Raw genomic sequence first — 21845 nt, forward strand, 5'->3', positions numbered from 1 at the left:
TATAGAAGCATAAGCTGTCTCTTTTAAAGAATTAGTACATGAAACTATATTTTTGATAACAGTATCTAGAGACAACAGCACCATTAGGTAGATAAGCTGGGGATATTACTGACAGACTGACAACTATTCATATCCTGGAGTAATTTATCTCTATAAAGATTGTATTTGTTGCTTTCATGTAGAATATATCGCTAATGTGACAATGTTTGGGAAAATTCAATTCACTGTCATTTGTCAATGACAACATCACTAAATCTCATAGATCCATTTCGTCCTCTGAGGTGGTTGCAAATACTTCTAGTTCTCATGTTCCCGACAGTGCTGTCCCAGATGTCCCAGTCCTCTCATCATTCTTTCTTTGGTGTGTCGGAATTAGAGGTACATTTCTGTCGAATCTATCGGATAAAATTCAAATATATATCTTTGATTGGAATATACTTGACACTTGTGATACTGAGAAATTTTATTTTCATGAATTGTTTGTGGACCATGGTCTCTTTAATCAATCATGTTCCGTGGTGTTTATATTCAGTGTTATGATCAAAGAGTACTTGTTGTACTCTTTGTTTACACACAGAAACTTGGCACTTGTCACTTGACAGTAATGACACGAAACAGAGACAAGCTGTCATTATCAGTCTTGTTCTTGTTTGACGTACTTCAAAAAAATTTAAAGAGTTTCAGTGATTTACCGTTATCCTTATTCAAAGTGAATATAAGGTCGTTTTTTGATTACCTGAACAGTTTGTCTGGTAAATGTACCTATTTCTAATCGTTTTCTAGGAGCTGATTGAGAAAACCGTATAAGGCTATGCCAAACATGTCAAGGAAATATTTGAAGTCAATGCACAAGTTTTATTTTTTTGCATTAAGTTTGATTACTATTTATAATTCTTGATTCTATTTTTAACTGTGAAGTGTTTTAAAAGCCAACTACAATGAGAATTTTTAAGAAGTTAAGGTGAACATAACCATTAAATATTAACTTAATTTTCTTGTTACAATGGCTTCTATTTCCAAAAGATCATGGAAATTCCGTAAGTACTTGGTAAGTCCTAATTATAGTTCATATAATCATCAGCGTTCATTTTCAGAGGACTTTATGGCCCACAATTCCAATGTGAATTGTCTGGCTCTGGGACACAAGTCAGGTAGAGTTATGGTTACTGGAGGAGACGACAAAAAAGTCAATCTTTGGGCAATAGGAAAGCAAAGTTGTTTTATGAGCCTGAGTGGTCACACGACCCCTGTCGATTGTGTTCAATTTAATCAACTTGAAGAGCTAGTATGTGCTGGCTCAAGGGCTGGTGCACTCAAAGTGTGGGACTTGGAGGCAGCAAAACTAGTTCGAACTCTAAATGGTCACAAGTATGCAATCAAGTGTATTGATTTCCATCCGTACGGCGACTTCCTAGTTTCGGGTAGTGCAGATAGCTCCATTAAAATGTGGGACACTCGAAAGAAAGGAGTGCTCTTTACTTACAACGGACACAAGGGAACAGTAAACAGTGTCAAGTTCAGCCCCGATGGGCAGTGGATAGCTACAGGAGGCGAAGATTCCACACTAAAAATATGGGATCTTAGAGTGGGTCGGGTTCTAAAAGACTTTCGTGAACATATGAATCCTGTAACATGTGTAGAGTTCCATCCCCATGAATTTTTGCTAACCAGTGGCAGTATTGACCAATCAGTCAACTTTTATGATTTGGAGAATTTTAATTTAGTTTCAACTGAGAACAATGTTGGTGCGGTGAGGTGTTTGTGTTTTAATCCAGACGGTGAGTGCTTGTTCACTGGTACTAGAGACTACTTGAAAATTATCGGATGGGAGCCGAACAGACTGTATGACTCTGTTCCTGTATTTTGGGGCAGAGTTAGTGACATTTCTACAGCTTCAAATCAATTGGTAAGTCACTGCTACAACGTGTAGTTCATTTTTGATAATTTAATTCAGAATTTTCTGTTTTTAGTATATAATGTTCCACAAAAGTACAGAAAAGCCGCTTTTTTTTATTGCATATTCTGATACAAAAAAATTATACTAAATTATTTCAAATGGAAAGTAGTTTTGCTAGTCAGTTGGATTTAAGAGTCATTTTCAGTATAAATTTGACATAAAAAAGGTTATGTTTCTAATTAGTACATAGTAAATTGAACTAAAACCTATTGAAGATCAAAATTTCACTCTTTCGATAATATTTTTACAAACCAAATTGGACTAGAGCATTTTTTCTTAAGTCTAGACTTCTGTCTAGTCCATCAGATGTATGTATAAGTATCAATACATTTTTTACATTTTAATTACGCAAGTCTTTCATTTCAGCAAAAGCTTACATGAATGTAATTAAAAAAAATCTTCAAGTGATTAAACATTTCTTTACTGTCAAGTAAGCTAGGAGAACAAAATTAAAATTTCTCACTTGTTAGAAAACTTGAATGTGCAATATCAGGCTTCTTTTATGTTTGTTATTGTCTTATTAAACATGTTTTTCTTTTCATTCCAAATGATTATTTGAGATATCACTGCAACCACAACCGATAAAAGCTTCTCAAGATAATATTTAAGAATTGGGATCACAGTATTTTAGGATCATTATAAGCTCTAATCCCTACTTATTTCCACCTTTTTTTATGTTTCATTAAATAAATCAGTGGATCATTGCTAGCTTCACACTAGATGTGGCTAAAAGTAATAGAATTTTTAGTCTCATTTTTGGTTAATTTCTAATTTTATTGAACAGTTTTTGCTTCCTGTTTAAATTATGTTTGGGTTGTGACCATTAACTTAGTGAGAACAGAAATTGTGTAAGAAATCGTTAACCAATCACCTGTTTTGTTTGTTCTTTTTAAACAATGGGCTCTGTCAATTTAACCTTCAATAATCTCTTTTAAGCCAGAATAACCACTTTAGATTTATTATGTATTTCTAGAATACAATTTTAGAGTAATTTTGTTACTAAATTTTTTTCTCCTCATTCATAGGACATATCTTAGGTTGGCTCCTATTCTCGTTAATCTCTGATTTTTTTTTGATTTTCCTAATCAGTGGGTTCTGCTACCTCAGTTATTAAGCTAAGAATAGAATAGAATAGAATTTAATCATCTGTAAAAGCAGAACATAATATGTTACAAAATAATTTGGTACACAAATGTTACTACTTCATTAGACTAGTCAACTAAAATCAGAATATATACCTATTTATAAGACTATTCTACATACACAACCTACTTTCAACGCTAAAATTTGTTAAAAAAGGTTAAAATCATATTCAGTCATTTAAAAATTCCTTCACAGAATAGAATGCTTTTTTCAGCAAGAACTTACTTAAAAGAGATTTAAAAGTTTTAAAATCATTGAATTTTTTTTCACTGCCATATTTGTTCTTGAAATAATTATAAAATAGGATGCCTTTGTATATGTGAGAGCATTGACCAATGGCAAGTCTCGAAAACGGCTGCTGCAAATTCCCTGCACTTCGTGTATTATAGTTATGGTGAGCACTATTTGTAGGTAGTACTTCCAATTGTTTTTTTACGTTTAAAGTAGTTTGAAATATGTACAATGATGGCACAGTTAGAATAGATAATTCAGTAAATATTTCTTTGCATGATATTCTTTGATGTACCCCTTTTATGCATCTAATAATTTCCTTTTGCTGTAGAAATACTTTTTCTATTTGAGTTGAGCCTCCCCAAAATATCAACCCATAGGATATATTTGATTGTATCAAACCATAGTAAAATTTGAATTTGTTATAATTGCTATGATATGCCTTGTCAACTAATTCAACAAACAATTTTTCCCCATTTGGATTGAATATTTGAGCGGTTATCTCAGATGTAAGATCAAGAATAACTTCTATGGGAGATGTTCATAAAACAAATTGTTCGAAAAGATTATGAAGTTGCGAGAAATTCAAAATTCGAAAAGTGAAATTATTTAGATTTGATGATGGTTGATGATGGCTTGATGGTTGAACAAGTAGAAAAAACACCTGAAGAATTGGATGGTGTAGCAGAAATAGAAGCCTGAAATAAACCTAAAATTTTTCAAATATTACAAACAAAGTATAAGTAGGAGCTCTTTCATGGTAACATTCAAGGTACTGCTGAAATAATATTTGTGAGTAGACTAAAATGCTGTTATGATTACGCTGACCCTTTACTTGATGATAGATGTTGTCTAGGTACTGATCCAGGTACTGATCACTAGACATGTTGTACAAGTAAAATCAAAGGTGACCTCTGAAGGAGAAATTACTGTGTTTCAGTAGAGCTTTCAATTCGCCAGCAAAGAAGGTATGCCAAGTATTTTATATGCCTAAATTGATATCTTACCTATTCAACCTTGTTCTTAACAATTGTAGGTCAACAGTTGGGAAGATTAAGTTGTAAATAGGGAAGTAGATAGTGACAAATTGTGCAAATGAGAACACATTGTATGTTTACCCTTATTATTGAATATGTATGACACATAGTTTTAATACCATATCTTTTGTAAATATTAGTTCAGACAGGAGGAGTTAATTCTGCTGACACATAATATGTATGTTTGATAATAAACTACATCATCATCTTAGTTTCTTTATGATGTGAAACTACACTTTTGTATAAAATTTTCATTTTAAGTTGACTCAGTGGAGCCTATGCTGTCAGTTAGAAATTGAATAGGACATTTTGAAGAATGTTTTTAGATGAATGATGTTGGGTGGATGTTTTTTGCTCTTCTATAAGTGCATTTCAATAACCAAATTGTGAGATTCTATAATTCGTAAAATTAACGTACTTTTCCTGCTCATTTGATGTCATGGATCCAGGTGTCCGAATTTTCGTGAAAGTGAAAGTACATCATCATTTGTCCATCGTTAGTCCATGTTTCTCCATAGAACAGATTCGTTTGTCCATGAACCAGAAAAAATATCTAAAAATGAAAATTTTCAAGATTTTTTATTTGATTTGCTTAAACGGTAAATTAATTGGATATTTTCAATACCAGACAACCGAGAAAGAATCTTACGTTGGACTAACTTTACACTTTGCAAAAATTTGAAAGCATTCAGTAAATCGTTATTGGACATGATGCAATCGATACTCCATTGTTAATTCATGTTTCTCCATGGAACAGATTCGTTTGTCCACGATCCAAAAAGCAAATTTTACCCTTTTACACATTTCTGAGAGTTTCCATTTAATAATACATTGTTTCATCACGTTATTCCACCAATCAATTTACCGTATTATTGCAAGACAATGGAAAAAGAGAGACTACTGTTGAAAACTTCATATTTTACCAAAATTTGAAAGCTTTCAGTAAACGGTTGTTCAAAATGGTACATTCCATAACTCATCCTAAGTCCATATTTCTCCATAGAACTAGTTTGACCAATTTTTTAAAATTTTTTAATCCTCACATTCATGAGAATTTCTTTTTTGATTCTAGATTGTTTGTCCATTTTTTTCCACCATTTTATTTCGAGGCAATTTGCAAAAATTTCAAAGCTGTCAGTAAATAATCAATTGACGTAAAGATATTTTTTATATTTCGTGGATGAACGAATTGGTTCTATGGGGAATCATGGACTAACCATATATCACTTTTGCTCAGTTGAATCACAAAAATTTGGGCCTGCGTGAAGTTAGTCCAGTCTGTTCAAATCAAATTTCATCATTGTGTTCAAATAAAACTTTTCCGTGGACTAACGTGGCCATTCGGTGACACAAACTAGTTACTTTACGGCTCAAATGTCGAATATTGACGAATTATTAATGACTTAATGACTATTAATGTACGAATGCTTATGCCACATGAAAGTCGTTAATATTATGAGATTTTATTAATGATGAATTTAACCCACTTTGTTAGCTCACTTTATAGCACGGATCCGTCACTTTATCACACAAATGTGCAACTTTACTGCACAGGTGTCATATATTATCGACCAGCGACCCGCCTCGGCTCCGCACGGCTGCAATGCTGATAATAAATGCACTATGAATATTTTTATACCCAACGTTCACAGCTTTTTTGTGAACAAACATGTTTTCTTTAGAGGTTAATCTTGAAAGAGCAACATATAATTGGCCCGGTACCGGCGCAACCGCTACCTGCATTTTAAACCTGTAATATCTTCGAAAATATTCATTCAAATTACATGCTGTGACGAGCCATATTTATCACATCATGGACAGATATGCACCCCAAATATGAGTAGCAGTCCTTGTAGTTCTGGTTCCCTTTCAGTGATAGAGCTTTATGAAGCAAGAGACGAATCGATCTCTCTACGAAACCCTTCTTTACTTGGATCGATCGCAGCTTGAGAAATAATTCTTATGGAGATTCTGTGAAACGTGTTTTCCTTACGAATAAGTAGAGAGTTGTCCTGAAAATCTAGAGAAGAAAACTGGTTTGGATAATTTAGGAAATACTTGCTCTACATGGATAGCATTTTACAAGTGTTGTTCATGGTGAAGAATTTTAAGAACGAGGTTTTAATGATGAACGAGAACGGGAATGTTTCCTACTTATTCTTCAAATTCAAACATCTGTTCATGCAGCTGCAGTTTCGTAAGAATGTATCATCTTTCCCTCCAACCGATTTCCTGGAGTCTTTGAAGTCCACTAGATACTTGTTAGGACAACAAGAGGATTGTTCCGAATTCTTGGGGTTCTTGTTGAATACTACTCGTGAGCATAACAATAGCAAAATCAATACTCATAACCGCTCTGGATTGAATGATTCCGTACAGTCCTTCACGTCTTGTGTTTGTAAATCTTTTGCTGGAAAAATCCTCATTTGTTTACTTTCTAGTAAATGTTCAAGAGGTAGCGAAAACTTATGTGAATTTCTGGAACTTCATCTAACGTCTCCTAATACGACTAATAACCAGTCCGTGCAAAGGTTATTGTTAAATCAACTGAAGATGGAATTTTTAACAGGTGATGATCGATTGTATTGCCAAACATGCGCCAAACTAACTGACTCTTATAAGGAAACAAGTATAGCTGAGGCACCAGTCAATCTAATAACAACAGTGATGATCTTCAAACAAGACTCAACCTCTGACGGAAGCAAGAAACTCTTTCGAAGGTTCGAAATAGATGAACATTTCAATCTAGCAGACCACTATTATAATATTCATGCAGTCATTGTTCACTGTGGTTCTGGCGTTGAATTTGGTCATTATTACGCCTTGGTCAAAGACGAAACGGGCTGGTTTAAGTTTGACGATAGTCGTGTCACTAAGTGTTCTAGTGATGTATTGAATCTATTGGAGCCTCTGGAGACACCCTACATTTTGATTTGTGGGAGAGACGACATTGGCAGATCATGATCTTCAGATGATGTGGTGCTGCAGGTTTTTCCGGGTTTTCCTGCAGCTGAAAAAGCAAATGCGCCACTGGAATCAATGAAGTCGCCCCGGAGAGCCAATTCATTTTTATTGTTATTTTTATTTTTATCGTTATTTTGAAATTAATGAATTATTTGGGTTTTATAATCACATAATTAAAAAGATAAAGGATATTTGTGATATACTGTTTGGAACCTTTGGTGTAGTAATGAATATTACTGGAGTTTTTTCCCAACACCAAATCGTTATTTTTACACCTCGACACGTGTTTCGATTACCAAGTGATCATCTTCAAGAGGAAGATAAAACTAATAACTACTCAAAACTAAAGCTACTTATATCAATCAGGTACCTGTATGATGTACCTTATTAGTATAAGTAGCTTTAGTTTTGAGTAGTTATTAGTTTTATCTTCCTCTTGAAGATGATCATACAAGTACCTGTATGATGTACCTTATTAGTATAAGTAGCTTTAGTTTTGAGTAGTTATTAGTTTTATCTTCCTCTTGAAGATGATCACTTGATGATCGAAACAAGTGTCGAGGTGTAAAAATAACGATTTGGTATTGGAAAAAACTCCAGTAATATTCAGATAAAGGATATATTGAAGATATATTTATAAACCACCTTTTTCCCTCGCGGCTGGCGTCTTACTTGGAATATATAAAAATCTTTTTTATTGCACATCTGGAACATGAAACGAATCTACATACAAAATTTCAGTCTCCAAAAATATAGCGGTACAGAAAAACAGTGATGAAACGGTAATTTTCATATGTAAACGCGCCTCTTTTACCCCCACGGGAGGCGTCCCACTTGGAATATTTGAAAATCCCTTCTTAGTGCGCTTCTAAGACATAAGAAGCACCTATATAGCGAATTTTAGCTTCCTAGAACTCACCAGTACGGAGAAACAGGGATGAATGATAGTTACGTGACTTTCTCATTCATAAGTACCTATATATTTTGACGTCCAAAATAATGGTTGGCAATAAAGTATGACTATTCATCATAATAATTCAACAATTTTCAGACTTTTTAAATTTCTAGATGCGTTTCGCTAACACCGTAGCTTCCTCAGTAGAATTGAGGAAGCTACGGAGTTAGAGAATCGCGTCTAGAAATAAAAAATGTTTGTGAATTTTTTTTATTTTATCGTCATGGATAGAGTTGATAATTTTCATCAAGTAATGGATCAGTCCATTTATAGGGTATGATTTAATACTTTCATCATTGATTCAACATGTGTTTTATGGTTGCTGGTGGGCCGTGGAAGGTCGTGGGTTCGATTCACGCCCCGACCAGATATTTTTCGCGAGAGAATTAATCTGGTTGAAGCTGGGATGATTCTGCAACCGTGTTAGGAATAACACGTTAAAAGGTAAGACCTCGTTAGTCCTCAGCTCGCACAAGTTTCTCAACTTCTGAGAGTTGTCGTTCGTATGGGGGCGACAGCTGATTAACGAAAAAACAGATTTTAAACAGATTTTTAAACAGATGAAGGTCCTCAAAGATTCCGAAAATGCCGTTAAACATACTTGAAGGAGAGGCATTTGGCTAGAACTCATACACCTAAAATTTTCGTCTTGAAAGTACCACAATCGTTATTGTTAGCCGAGAAAACAATGGTTGGGACGACAAACGAAAATGATTCGTTAGCAAACAATTCTTTTGTTTCTTTCTTCGAAATATGCCACAGTTTGGTTTTCCGGCATTTACTTACTTATTTCGAAATACGTTAGTATGTAAATACTCACACGAATTGAAAAGTTCAGTGAACTGTCGTTATACCTGGTCGAGTGTAACAAATTAATGAAATAAATTTCTATCTGCCTTCTAATGGTCGATTAAAAATAGATCTTGGATAGGTGCATTACTGTTTAATGCCGATAGCACCTGGTTTGAGTAACTAAAAATAGATCAATAATAGAAACTGGGGGTTCCTAATTATTTTAAAAGTTTGTTTTTCGGATATGAGGGAAGAAAATTACCCGGGGCATGATAACATACCTACAAATATAATTATTAGGTTCGATGTTAAAGTGTGGGAGTACTTCGGAAATGGAGCATTTCTGGATCAATTTTTCATGACAATTGTTGGAAAAACACTTTTTCAAAAATTCTGAAAGCTACTTGGAAGGTGAGATAAATATTTAGGACACAACGTAAATGGGGGTCCACAAAACAAAGTTGCAAGATCGTTTGTTTGAAGGTGGTTGATAATGTTTCGTGGTGTATTTCATCAGTTCGGACTTCCATTGTCTAATATAATATAAATTGATTTGACAACCCTGAAAAAATTAAAAAGATTAACCGAAAATAACAATTTTATTAAACGAAAAACTGAAATTACAAAGAAATTGTTTGGTTGTTGCTTGTATGTTATTTCTTTGTAATTTCAGTTTTCTGTTTAATAAAAATGTTATTTTCGGTTAATCTTTTTTAATTTTTTCAGGGTTGTCAAATGAATTTATATTATATTAGATAATGGAAGTCCGAACTGATGAAATACATCGCAAAATCGTGTTAGTTACACCATTTATCTCTCAAGAACAGGCTGGGCAGATTTTCATGATTATTGATTTGTTGGATTTCTCTCTGCCAGGAATAGCAGAATAACAACTGAAAAATTAAAAAAAAAGATATTAAACAAATTGATTTCGTCCGGTTTGTGAGGTTTTGATAGTTGTCGCCCAAATACAATTGAGGTTATGACATTTGCGATTCTCCGCGGAAGACTAATTGTTATGTCAATAGAAACAAAGTCATCAATATCCATCACAGTATTATTTACAATGCCGCGAACGGGAAGATCAAATCTTTCACAACGAAGCTGTAATGCATTTGAACTACGGAATATTTCGAATCAATTCACTGCAAGTGAAGAAGAAGTCACATGAGAGGAGCGCCGTGTTTGGTGTTGCCAGGTCTAATTTATCAATCAGTATCAGTATCAATTTATCAGCCATGTTTTGAAAATGAACATTTTTATATTGCCGGTTTTAGACGATAAGCCAATCAATAGGCGTATTTTATTGAAAGAATTTGGTTGTACAAAGATATTGAAGGAAAAAAAAGTACTTGGTGGATGTAAATAACTTTTTTTTTAATTTACGAAATAGAATGGATTGAATTTGATGAGAACCTAAGGACTTTGTGGGCAAAACAATAGCAGATCGTCAAATGATGTGGTGCTGCAGGTTTTTCCGGATTTTCCTGCAGCTGAAAAAGCAAATGCGTCACTGAAATCAATGAAGTCGTCCCGGAGCGCCAATTACTGTTTATTGTTGTTTTATAATTTCACAAATAAAGTTATTTTATATCTCGCATTTGACATAAGAAGTCCTCGAATGGCTCTATATATTCAATCAAATAATTGATAGCATTTTTTTTCCTGGGATAGTTTAGATTTTCAACTGAATGTGCAGGCTGTAAAGTTATGCAATTATATACAGTTAAACTCACAAAACTCCTATTGTTTTAGCAGAATCAGATTCTTCGACTGTACTCTGTTTCCTAATTGTAAAAAGTAATAAATGGTCATTATAAATGCAAAACGCTAACAAGTACTCAAACAAAAATTTGTGATGTCAGTGATTTGCCAAGCTATTATATGCGGGTTTATAATACTTCATCGGGTCCACCCTATTTTTGTATGACAAACGGGTTGGAAACAAAAAATGTCGCTCATGTATTACCATGAAACATCAAAACGTCCACAGAAAATATGAAGATGGTAGACATCAGGATGATTGTATATTTTTTTTTCAAATACACTAATGATAAGGCATACAAAAACGGGTTGGTATCCATATATGTAGAAATATTCCAGAAGAAATTGCAGAATTTTTAAAATCACCAAAGAAGTTCTACTACTTCGTTAGTGAACTCTGAAGAAGGCAAGGGGTTGGAGATCATCAACAATAGCTGAAGGTTTTATTGAAGACTAGCTACAAAAACAAATGTTTGTAGCTACTATGATTAGAAAGGACGAAACGGATTATCAAGCCAGTGGAGTAATGTTGGAAAATTGTTCACACACTACTGTAAATATCCACAACAATCATTAATATTACAGAATTTCAACTAGTTACATTTTTGTTATGTTCTGTGTTTTGATTTATTCATTATTATTGTCAGAAATGAAATTATAATAGAATTCAAAATTTTGTCGTTCTTTTTACAAGTATCTGACTTTTAATTATATTTTTTTTCAAAAATATACTTACAATAACTTGGTTTTGTAGTTATTACATTGGATTTTTTTTGGTCGTGGTCTTATGCAGAGCAAGATTTCAAAAAAAAAACTTACTTTTCAAAGCCTATAGGTATAAAACATCATTAAAGTGTCACTTTTATGATATAGATACTTAGATGTCACTAACATTGATGAAATTGACAAAAAAATAACTGTTCTTTGCAACTAATTAGCGAATAATTAGAGCAAAATAATGGTCCAGTCATAGTTTTAGCAAAAACATAGAGGTATCGGTTGACGTCAAGTTAACAAAACCTCGTATATTTTTTTGATATTTCGAAAAGTGTCTCGTTAAGTTGATATACCATATTTTATACTCTGGCTGTTTATTCACTTACTTTTGAGTTTCAAATTTCAGACCTTTCAAACGGTCCAAGTCCGAACATCTACTATTCAATAAAATAATCACCGTGTGCATATTTGTCGAGAGTTAGACGAATCTAAATGTTTCAAAAAGTTGTTTGGAGTATCCTTAGATGGATAATCATCCAATATCCATAATTGAATGATAATATATGTCGTTCCAATAGTAAATTATGTAGGAAAATGGTTTTTTAGAAAGTGTATAGGTAATCAAATCATCTGTATTCAACTAATATTTTTTTAGTAATGGTTATTAGTGTAATAAATTTGAAGTAACTTTTCATAATATTACCTTTAACAGTTAAATACATGGCGGTTCATAAAAATCTTCTCTAGATATTCTAATCTGTGCCCGAAACATCTTGTTTCGATTGTTTTTTGCTGCCAAGAAGTGAACATAATTTGAGGTTTTTAGTTTAAAAATTATCAGGGTTTTTATCTAAATCCAAAACTTGTAAAAATTAATTAATTAACTAGAGTATATCTAATAACAATTTTTTTCCATGGATTTTCGTTTATTCAAGTGCCTAGAAGATATGTGATTTTCTTTTCTTAATAATCATATTTAATGGGTTAAAATAATTTTCATTGTTCAAAGGTCCGTATCGGTCAGCGCGTGCGGGATGCGCATCGCCCGTTTTTATCACTATTTTCGCCTCTAAATCCCTACTAATATTATAAATGTTTGTTTCGGTTTCCCGCGGTTTCCTACTCAACCGATCATCATGAAATGTTGTACACATGTTCTTGGAGGTATTAGAAGTGACATAGAATACTTTTTATTTAAAAAAAATGATTATTTTTTATGTGAGATAAAAAAATTGTTTGTCAAAAAAATCTAAAAATCTAGCTACTTCAACGTCATCTAGCATTCCAGTAATGAAGTTCCAACCAAAGTTATTTATTTTTGTTACAGTGAAATATATTTTAACATTTGTTTTTGCAATTCAATAAAGCATATTTTATATTTTCGAAACTTCATCATATGCAATAATTTTCAAAAATTGATAATCCCAGCCAAGCATTAAAATATAGTTCTCATTTACCCGCGGGTAAAATTATAAGTATTGGTGATAGAGTTTCGGGAGGTGGGACTTTTTTTAACTTAATTTCCTCCTCTTCAAGGATCTCTTTTCAAATATCGGATATCTTTTGATATTTTCCGAGATATTTGCAAAAAACCAAACCCCCCTTCTTGTTAGTAAATTGTTTATAACTTTTGCAATTTTTTCGAGCCCCTCTTTAAATTTTTCAAAAAGTTGCTGGGGGTCATTCCGAATCGAATAAACCATTGATCATAATTTTCGGTGCCCTTGTACAAAAGTTTCAAAAAAAGGATCTTGTGACCCAGACTATTAGACTGTTCTAGCTTCGTACCAAATTTGCCGAGTATTTCGAATATTGTGGCGCATGTGTTGTGGTAATTTACTCTCGATAACCTCATTATGTAATATACATTTCATTTTATACCAAATGAAATCCCTTATATGCCCAGTATCATATTTTCATGTAAATAATGTTCCCAGTATTTTTGCATAATATAGGTATGATTAGTCATAATTGTCTGAGAACCGAAATTCATTATTTCTGTCGAAAAACATGAGTAAACTGATAAGAAGGAAGGTTATCACACTTCATTAGAGACAAGTGGGACTGCTTTAATGAGATCAATGACTGACGATTGGTTGTTACTTTAAAAGCATTTCTTATTCAATTTGTAAGTAAATGCAACAAATTGAATTTGTAGAAAAAATACTCAAAAGACAACTGCAAAGTGATTTACCCGTTATTTACATACATTTTCTTTCTGTACTGATTTCCACTTCTCTTTCTCTTCGTGTATTTTGGTAAAGGTTTTTTATCTTTCATTTACTTCATGTCTCACACCAGACTTTATACCTTTTTCTAGAGTATATACGTATATACACTAGACAAAGAATTTTTTTTTTCTTGATTTTCAAAAATTTATGTTTTTTGAACGAAAAAAACATCTCAAACATTTCAGGATCTTTTGAAATTAATTAGAGGTATAGTCGAAGTAACCGATATAGTAATCTTAAAGGTGTCGGCGAAGTCAAAGGCAAAAAAAACCAGTACAAAGGAATTATGCTGCAACGAATTAGTCCACGTGGACTGAAGAATTGGCGGTTCGTATTGTATAATTTTTACTGATTTATGATTGGCTGAAGAGTCATAAAATTAAATTTGAAGTCATGTTACGGTGACCAACAGAATGTAGCGATGAGTACCGCGTTGTGTGCGTTATTAAAGGGGAACCGCTGGAAGGTAGGGGGCACTATATCTTTTACTTGAACTATACTCTAAGAAAAAAATTTGAGTGAAAAATTCAATGGCGGTCATCGATTTTTACAATTTTGTGAATTTTAAAATTGCACCTAGAAGCGATTTTTTGAAAAAAAAATTTTTGGTAATTTTAAGTATCCCCTCAGAAGCTTAGCTCAGATCATTGGAGTAATTATAATAGTTTTCGAGATCTTTGAAGCATACATCCAAAAAACAGAAAAAATATAGGAATTTTCAGAGTTGCATAACTTAAAAAAAATATTCTTTTCCTTTGGCAGAACTACTTTATATGATAAATGAAAACTTCTGACCAATTTTTATCCAAATCGAAAGGGGTCAATTCCAACCATTGATCTATTTGATAATTCCACCCAAATACTAATATAAATGAAAAAGTTTGTGAGGATGTATCCACATAGATTACCCTGAACTACTGTTCAAAAAACATTGATGCCACATATGAAACTTACCTTGAAAATCATAGTCTTTTGGAAGTTTTTTATTTTCTTCGGATATGGAAAAAAATCTGAAGAGAAAATAAACAAAAGCTGTTTAAAATATATATTTCGCACTTTTGTGTAGGAAAACTTTATCTGTAGTTGGTTTTGGGTTTTTGTCAGTATTTTGTACGTATCAAATCGCCAGTTTCACACTATGCTGTATAATAGTGACCACGGCGGACGAAAAATACTACCCTTCGAAAATAGTAGATTTTTCATTCGGAATTTATTACGTAAAATGTAATTTTTTGTAGATGTCGACGAAAAAATTGGTACCCAGTAAAAGCATGGCATATCAATGTTGATTTTTTTTTAAATTGAGTGACATAAGTATATTGCTTTACATGTGTCGATTTCGCTACAAAAGTACTTTTGGAAAATGCCAAAAATAACATTGAGAAATGGATTTCTTCAACCTTTCTCATTTTCATTGAAAGTTCATTTGGAAAATCTGTTTATTTATGATGTTTAAAAAACATATGTTTGCATTTTCAAATAATAATTTGGCCAAAAACATTTCTAATACTGGGGGAGTGGAAACTTGAGAACAAATTTTCCAAATTTTTTTTCAAATGAACAAATCCATATATTATTTTATCTGTGACTTCCCTGTGAAAAGCCGTTTCTAAAATTATGGAGTATAAAAAAGCAAACGGAACAAACTTCGGATATAATTTTATTGACTAAGTTATTCTTCTTCCCAGAAGAAGATTTTTAATATGTTTTTATGTTTGATATTGTTGAAGAGGCTTTTAATTCAATTAACAAAATAACATATAATTCATATTTTGACTTGAGTTATTGGCGGATTCACTGTTTAAAAACTTTCTCATTTTTTAAAGAAAACGATATGTTATTTAATAGATTCCCGAGTAGATTCGATAATGTGATTTTACAAAAAAAAACCTGGGCCTGAAATTTTTCAGAACTATCGATCCCGAAAAAATCTAGTAGATAATGTGAATTCCCTCGAAGATAATTTCCCTATCAGTGTTTTTAATAATTATATTTTGTTTTCAATAACCGATGTCCACTCCACACACCATAGATGATTATTGGTTCCGTGAATTTTGTACTCAGAGAAGATGCAAAAGCTGATAATGACGGACTTCTGTATTTGTCCTATCAAGATTTCTGCCTTATTGCGACAGGTTTTTTTGACAAAAAGATTGTGCTTGTTAAAAGTTTTTTGATAAAGGAGTACAGGTTTGGATTTCTTGGTATATGGCAACTGACATTATTGTCCTCCCTTTGTGAAAAAAAACTTTCCTTTTGTAGTAAAAATTAAACACTTCTCTCGGATGTTCAAAGTTTCTGGTACAATAATACCAGTTTGTAACTAATTGAGCGTTGCAATCTACGCTAAAAACATCTAATATCGCTGTTTCACAATAATGGAAAGCAGACCATTTAAAACACAATCCAACGTAGGAAGCAGAAGGTGGGCAGTTAGGAAAGAGGAAAAATATTGCATTGAGTGAATCATGTGTTATTCGAATGCGGGATGATACCAATTATGAGAGAAGCACGGCGATTAATGCAAGGTTTGTTTTGAAACGAACAACCTATTTTGCCTACTTTAAATATAACGCGTTTCCTTATAGTCTAATCAACAAGTTCAAAAACATGAAAAATAGAGATAAAAGTCCTAAAAATATGAGCGATAGCTCATTCGATTCGAAATCACCTCCAGAAAAATGTTTTTGAAGAATTTTGGTGCAGATAAAAAGTTGCAATTGTTATCAACAAAATAAGATGAAAAAAATGGTATTTGGTTTTCGTTAATAACTGAAAAAATATTAATATTTAAGCAATTTTTAAAAAAAGTTCGTTAGAGGAGGATATTTCCGATAAAAAAGTTCCGACTCCCGACACTCTATCTCCATTATTTATAATTTTAATTTGACGTTGAAAATAGGGTTCCGCGCGACTGTTAAGGCATGCGCGCGCTGCTGCTAAAGAGAGTTTATCAAAAGAAATACTTTTTTTATAACATAAAATATCATTTTAAAAATTTGAAAAAAATCTAGTATCTTCTTAACAGTTGAATGAATCGAATCCCATAGAAAAAAGTTTTATCACCATTTTTCAAAAAGTTCAATTCAGTTGTTAACTAACAAATTTTTTCCTAATCTCCGTTGGCATAAATAATGGGATAAAAGGTATAAATAATTGGCCTATAAATTTTAAACTTCGTGGAGCCCTTTTGATATATATACTTAATACGATCCTGCGATAAAAGTTCATAAAAATTTATTAATATCTTGATTATGAATGTTTATAACTATTGCAAATTGAAATATCTAAAAATTGTTGATACAATTTTTTATTTCAATTGATATTTAGCTAAAAATTTTTTTATTTATTATTTTACTTTTTTGTCAAACTATTCAAAAGTGTAAATTATGATTTTTAAAAGCAAAATTATTTCGTAACCAATTATTCAAACAATCGAAATATAAAAAAATCGTTTTTAAACAATTAAAAATTAAAATTAAGACAAAATTTTTTTAATCATAATTATCTCTAGACAACAAAATAGCAAAAAAAATTTTCAAAATAATTGAATTTCTCTATTTGTTTGAAACAATTCAATAAACAAATTACGTAAAAAATTCATATCCTATGTTAATAACTGCCATTGTTTAATGTGAAAACAGACATAGCTAAATATCAATTGAAAAAAATTTATCAACAATTTTTAGATATTTCATTTTGCAATAGCAATTATTTATACTTTTTGTCCCATTATTTATGCCAACGGAGTTTGGGCAAAAATTTGTTAGTTAACAATTGAATAACTTTTTGAAAAATGGTGATAAAACTTTTTTTTCTACGGGACTCGATTCATTCAAGTTTTAAGAAGATACTAGATTTTTTTCAAATTTTTAAAATGACATTTTATGTTGTGAAAAAATTATTTCTTTTGATAAACTCTCTTGAGCGGCAGCGCGCGCATGCCGTAACAACCGCGCGGAACCCTATTTTCAACGTCAAATTAAAATTATAAATAATGGAGATAGAGTTTCGGTAGTCGGGACTTTTTTATTGTAAATTTTCTCCTCTTCAACAAGCTTTTTTTAAAATTGCTTAAATATTGATATTTTTTTAGTTATTAACGAAAAACTAAATACCATTTTTTTATTATTTTGTTAATAACATTTGCAATTTTTAACCTGCACCAAAATCCTTCAAAAACATTTTTCTAGAGGTGATTCCGAATCGAATGAGCTATCGCTCATATTTTTAGGACCTTTATCTCTATTTTTCATGTTTTTGAACTTGTTGATTAGACTATTAGACATTGTGTCGCAAGGTTTGATGAGTGTTCAGACTCTTCATATTGCTATTATTTCGAGAATGAAGCGAGTCGGAATCCATGAGTTATAGAGAGAGAAAAGGATGTTCAGAAAAATTCATATTGTTATTGAAATAACATTCTCTGCAAGAGGTTTCTCTGAATTTACTGTTCGCATTTGTCAAAAAAATGGGAAATTTCATGTAAAAAGACGAGCAAAAGATTATTGGTTTGCCAGTAATTTTAGAGAAAGTGATAGCGAGAGTACAAATAACAGAAACGAACTACAAAAGTTACGAATATAAAAACTCTTCTTGAAAATGGTATTTCAAGAAACAGATAACATGGAATGGCAACTTCCATGTTCCATGAAGAAGTACCAAACTCTTCTACCAACAGTTATTATTTAATTTGCTGAACTTGTAGGAGGGTGACCTTCAGTTTCGGGGTATTGGCTTTTCAGCAGTCCCTTGTAGAATATACCAAAGCAGTGAGAGGATCGTCTGCTGTCTGTTGTATTTCATACAACGGCTACATCTTTGAACAAAATCCCAAATTCTCAATGAGAACCCTGTTAAGCTAGCAGACCCACTTTGAATTTTCATATTTATTTTTAGGCCATAATTTAAGACTAATTTTGTACTCTATTCCAGAATTTTTTCCCTACATTTAATGGAGATTTCATGGGCTAGCAGAACCACCACAGATAAACAGTTTATAGGATTAGAGTACTTCATAATTTTAGGGTCCTATTATCGATTTTCTAACCGTTATTTCTTAATTCTGTGAGTCCTGCTAGCTGTATTCTGTATCTGTAGAGTAGGGAGGGTGAGTGTAGACCCACAGCACCTAGGCCACATGTGATCCATTGTACATCCTCCCAAGGAGTTGTCCTCCTAGGTCATCGTCCATTCTGTCCTTTCCAGGAAGGTGGACAGGTCACTAGGAAACATCTCCTTTATATCGGCAGGTGTAGGCCAAGACTCGCCGAACACGTACTCTCTTCGAGGTGTCTTACGGTGGCCTCCGCGAAGATTTTGGAAAGTGCAGCGACATTACTGTCGTTGCGCGGCTTCTTCAACCTTCTTGGGATTCCCTCCATGGAGGTACTTTGAGGGGCTTTCCTGCAGGGGCAGTCCGTTCCTTGCCTTTATCTAAGGCGGAGCTCTTGGCGCCCGCCGCAGGAAGTGCTCTTGCTGTTGAAGGTGGAGTGGGGCAGGAGGAGGGTGAACTTGTAGTTGCTGCCACTCCCGCCTCTTTCGCTCTCTGTCCTTTTGGCCTCGGTGAAGTAAATTATTGCAAGGTAAAATTTTTCAAAAAGTGAAAGAATTATATTAACTTTGAGCTAGCAGAGCCCACGATATCTTCCTTAAATGAAGAGCACAAAATCCTGGAAAAGAGTAGGAAATTAGACTAAAAGTATGGCCTACAAATAAATTCTGTTTTCTGATAGGTGTCAGTCCATTTACCTACTGTGTAGGGAGTTGAGACTGACCTGAACGAATTGTTCTTCAATAATTTGATTTATAGTCAGTCTTCAAGTATGCCCACTGATTATATGTGAAAGTTTTCTTTCCTTTTACGAGGAATTGGGGAAATTTCGGATATGCAGTTGGTTACCTCGTTCACAGGCAGATGGGGCGACGACAAACCTGTTGTTTGTTGTATGCTTCAGCTTAGTTCGAGGAATGATACTCTGACGGAATTCGATTTTCAATTATCGGAAATCATCGACTTTATGTTGATGATATACACTACCGTGCACTGACGAATGGCCAAATAGCCCGAAACCGGTCTGCAAGTGTGTTCCAATAATTGAAAATCTATTGCGGCAGTTGTATCGCCAACAGCATATGCAGGAATAACTTCTGTGAAGAATCCTGCACTGATACCTGTCGGATAAAATCCAACGCCCTTCGTGGTATAAGCCAGGGGAGTAGTTGTTTTCTGATAGGTGTCAGTCCATTAACCTACTGTGTAGGGAGTTGAGACTGACCTGAACGAATTGTTCTTCAATAATTTAAATTCAAAAATTGAAAGTGGTTCTGCGGGTTTAACAGGGGTCCCAGTAAGTGGAGATTTGACATTTGTCAATAACTACGTCATCTATACTATAATTCCAAAATAGTAGGCACTTAATTCTCAGAAATGACTGACGTTTTTTGTCTTAGTCTGTCTCTTGTAGTGCTTACAGAGATTATACTACCTGAAGTTCTCAAACTTATTTTGTCTACCGCCCACTTCCAATATTATTTAATTTCTAGCGCCCCCAATTTTTTTTTACTTTACTACGTCTTAAGAATCACAATCGCAGTCATTATTTTAATACTTAAAGTATGTGTCATGTGAAAATGAAACTTTCTGATGAGGGTAATGTAAAACAGCATTTTGTAATATTAGGAAAACTTTTATTCATGTTATATTAAAACAAACATTTCAATTTGAATTTTAAAACTAATCTAATATGAAGGATGAATTTGATGATTTTTATCATGTTTGTTAATATCAGGATCGAATTTACTCAAAAATAGCCGTAAGTCACCGCATTCGGTAATTGCAACGTTGCCACAGCACTAAATCCATGTTCACTCAAATACGATGATGGGAATGCTATCAAAAATCGTTGAACGATGGACCACAATCCAGAGTACAATTGCGGGATTGGCTTTTATAGCCAAAATTCTTGGTATACATTTTTTAATTTTATTTTCATTTCCTCGTTTGTTATCAGTTCTATGAGTTCTTCTTCCAGCTAGGGTGATCCTGCTGTGTTGACATTTGAAAAAGGATCCAACACCCAACCCGGTATTTCCAATTTTTAAATGTCCTGGAAATCACTGGGTAGGTTCTCCAAATGTTGGCAGTGAACAAGAAAGTCGTCGGATACTGCTGATAAATTGTATAAGAGCAATTTGGCTACAAAAACAGCAGTGACATTTTTTGTTTCAATTGAATTCAAGTCGTCACCTTGAAGTTGGAGATTGATACCATTTAATAATTTATACAGGTCTGTCAGGTACGCAATATCATTCTTTGAAGTGATGAGGTTGTCGTGCAATTCTTTGTCTTTGTTTTCCAATAGATATAGTTACCTCCTGATACCAATGCACGTCTGAATGAAATAGCAATCGGTTGAAATCTTCATCATTAGCAACACAAAGCTGATTAAATAATGTCATTTAAAGAGCTGTTTCGGATTTTATTGACTGCTTTGATGATATATTGCAGTGATTGAGAGAGGCGCTCGCTCAAATTTTTCGCAACCAAATGTTGCTTATGAATGACGCAATGTACAGCGAGCATATCTGGAATTTTATTTTTTAAGTACGCTATGAAGCCTTCGTGATGTCCTGTCAAAGCCGGAGCGCCTTCCGTAACAGCTGATATAATATTCTTCAGTGGAATTTCTTTCTCATCACAACATTTTTCCAGTGTATTATATATGGTTTCTCCTTTTATATCCGTCTCTAAATTTCTGGCAAATAGTAGTTCTTGATATATTTTCTCATTTTTAATAAACCTCACGTATGACAACAACAATGCTTCATTGGTTGGTGAAGTGGACTCTAACTGAATTGAGAATTTAGAAGTCTTCAGATGATTACACAATGACTCTTCAGTGTTTTCAGCCATCTCATCAATTCGTCTTTGCACGGAACTATTGCTCAAAGGAATTTTTCGGATAATATCTGCCGGTGGTTTATGGAGCAGAGTAGTTATTACTTATTTCATTGCCGGTAAAATTAAATCCTCTCCAATAGTGTGAGGTTTA

The 21845-nt window shown here is 33.2% G+C and overlaps 1 protein-coding gene across 5 annotated transcripts in view; it reads left to right on the forward strand.

The window, feature by feature from the left end:
* Positions 1-659: 659 nt before the first annotated feature.
* The window catches only part of kat80 (katanin p80), a 108261-nt gene continuing 87075 nt past the window's right edge, over positions 660-21845 (forward strand). For 3 of the 5 annotated variants that reach the window (XR_012464489.1, XR_012464490.1, XM_074170915.1), the window contains exons 1-2: positions 661-1037; positions 1095-1906. Coding sequence is in view for 3 of the 5 variants with exons in the window: in XM_074170915.1 (XP_074027016.1) it covers positions 1004-1037; positions 1095-1906 (846 nt within the window). In the remaining 2 variants the exon portion in view is untranslated. Of the gene's footprint in view, positions 1038-1094; positions 1907-21845 lie in introns of all 5 variants that reach the window. The other 2 variants (XM_074170916.1, XM_074170917.1) reach the window with 1 other exon arrangement.

Source organism: Leptinotarsa decemlineata, unplaced genomic scaffold (assembly GCF_025532065.1).
Source record: "Leptinotarsa decemlineata unplaced genomic scaffold, Ldec_3_MD MMD2_tig00000008_RagTag_RagTag, whole genome shotgun sequence".
NCBI classification, from domain to species: domain Eukaryota; kingdom Metazoa; phylum Arthropoda; class Insecta; order Coleoptera; family Chrysomelidae; genus Leptinotarsa; species Leptinotarsa decemlineata.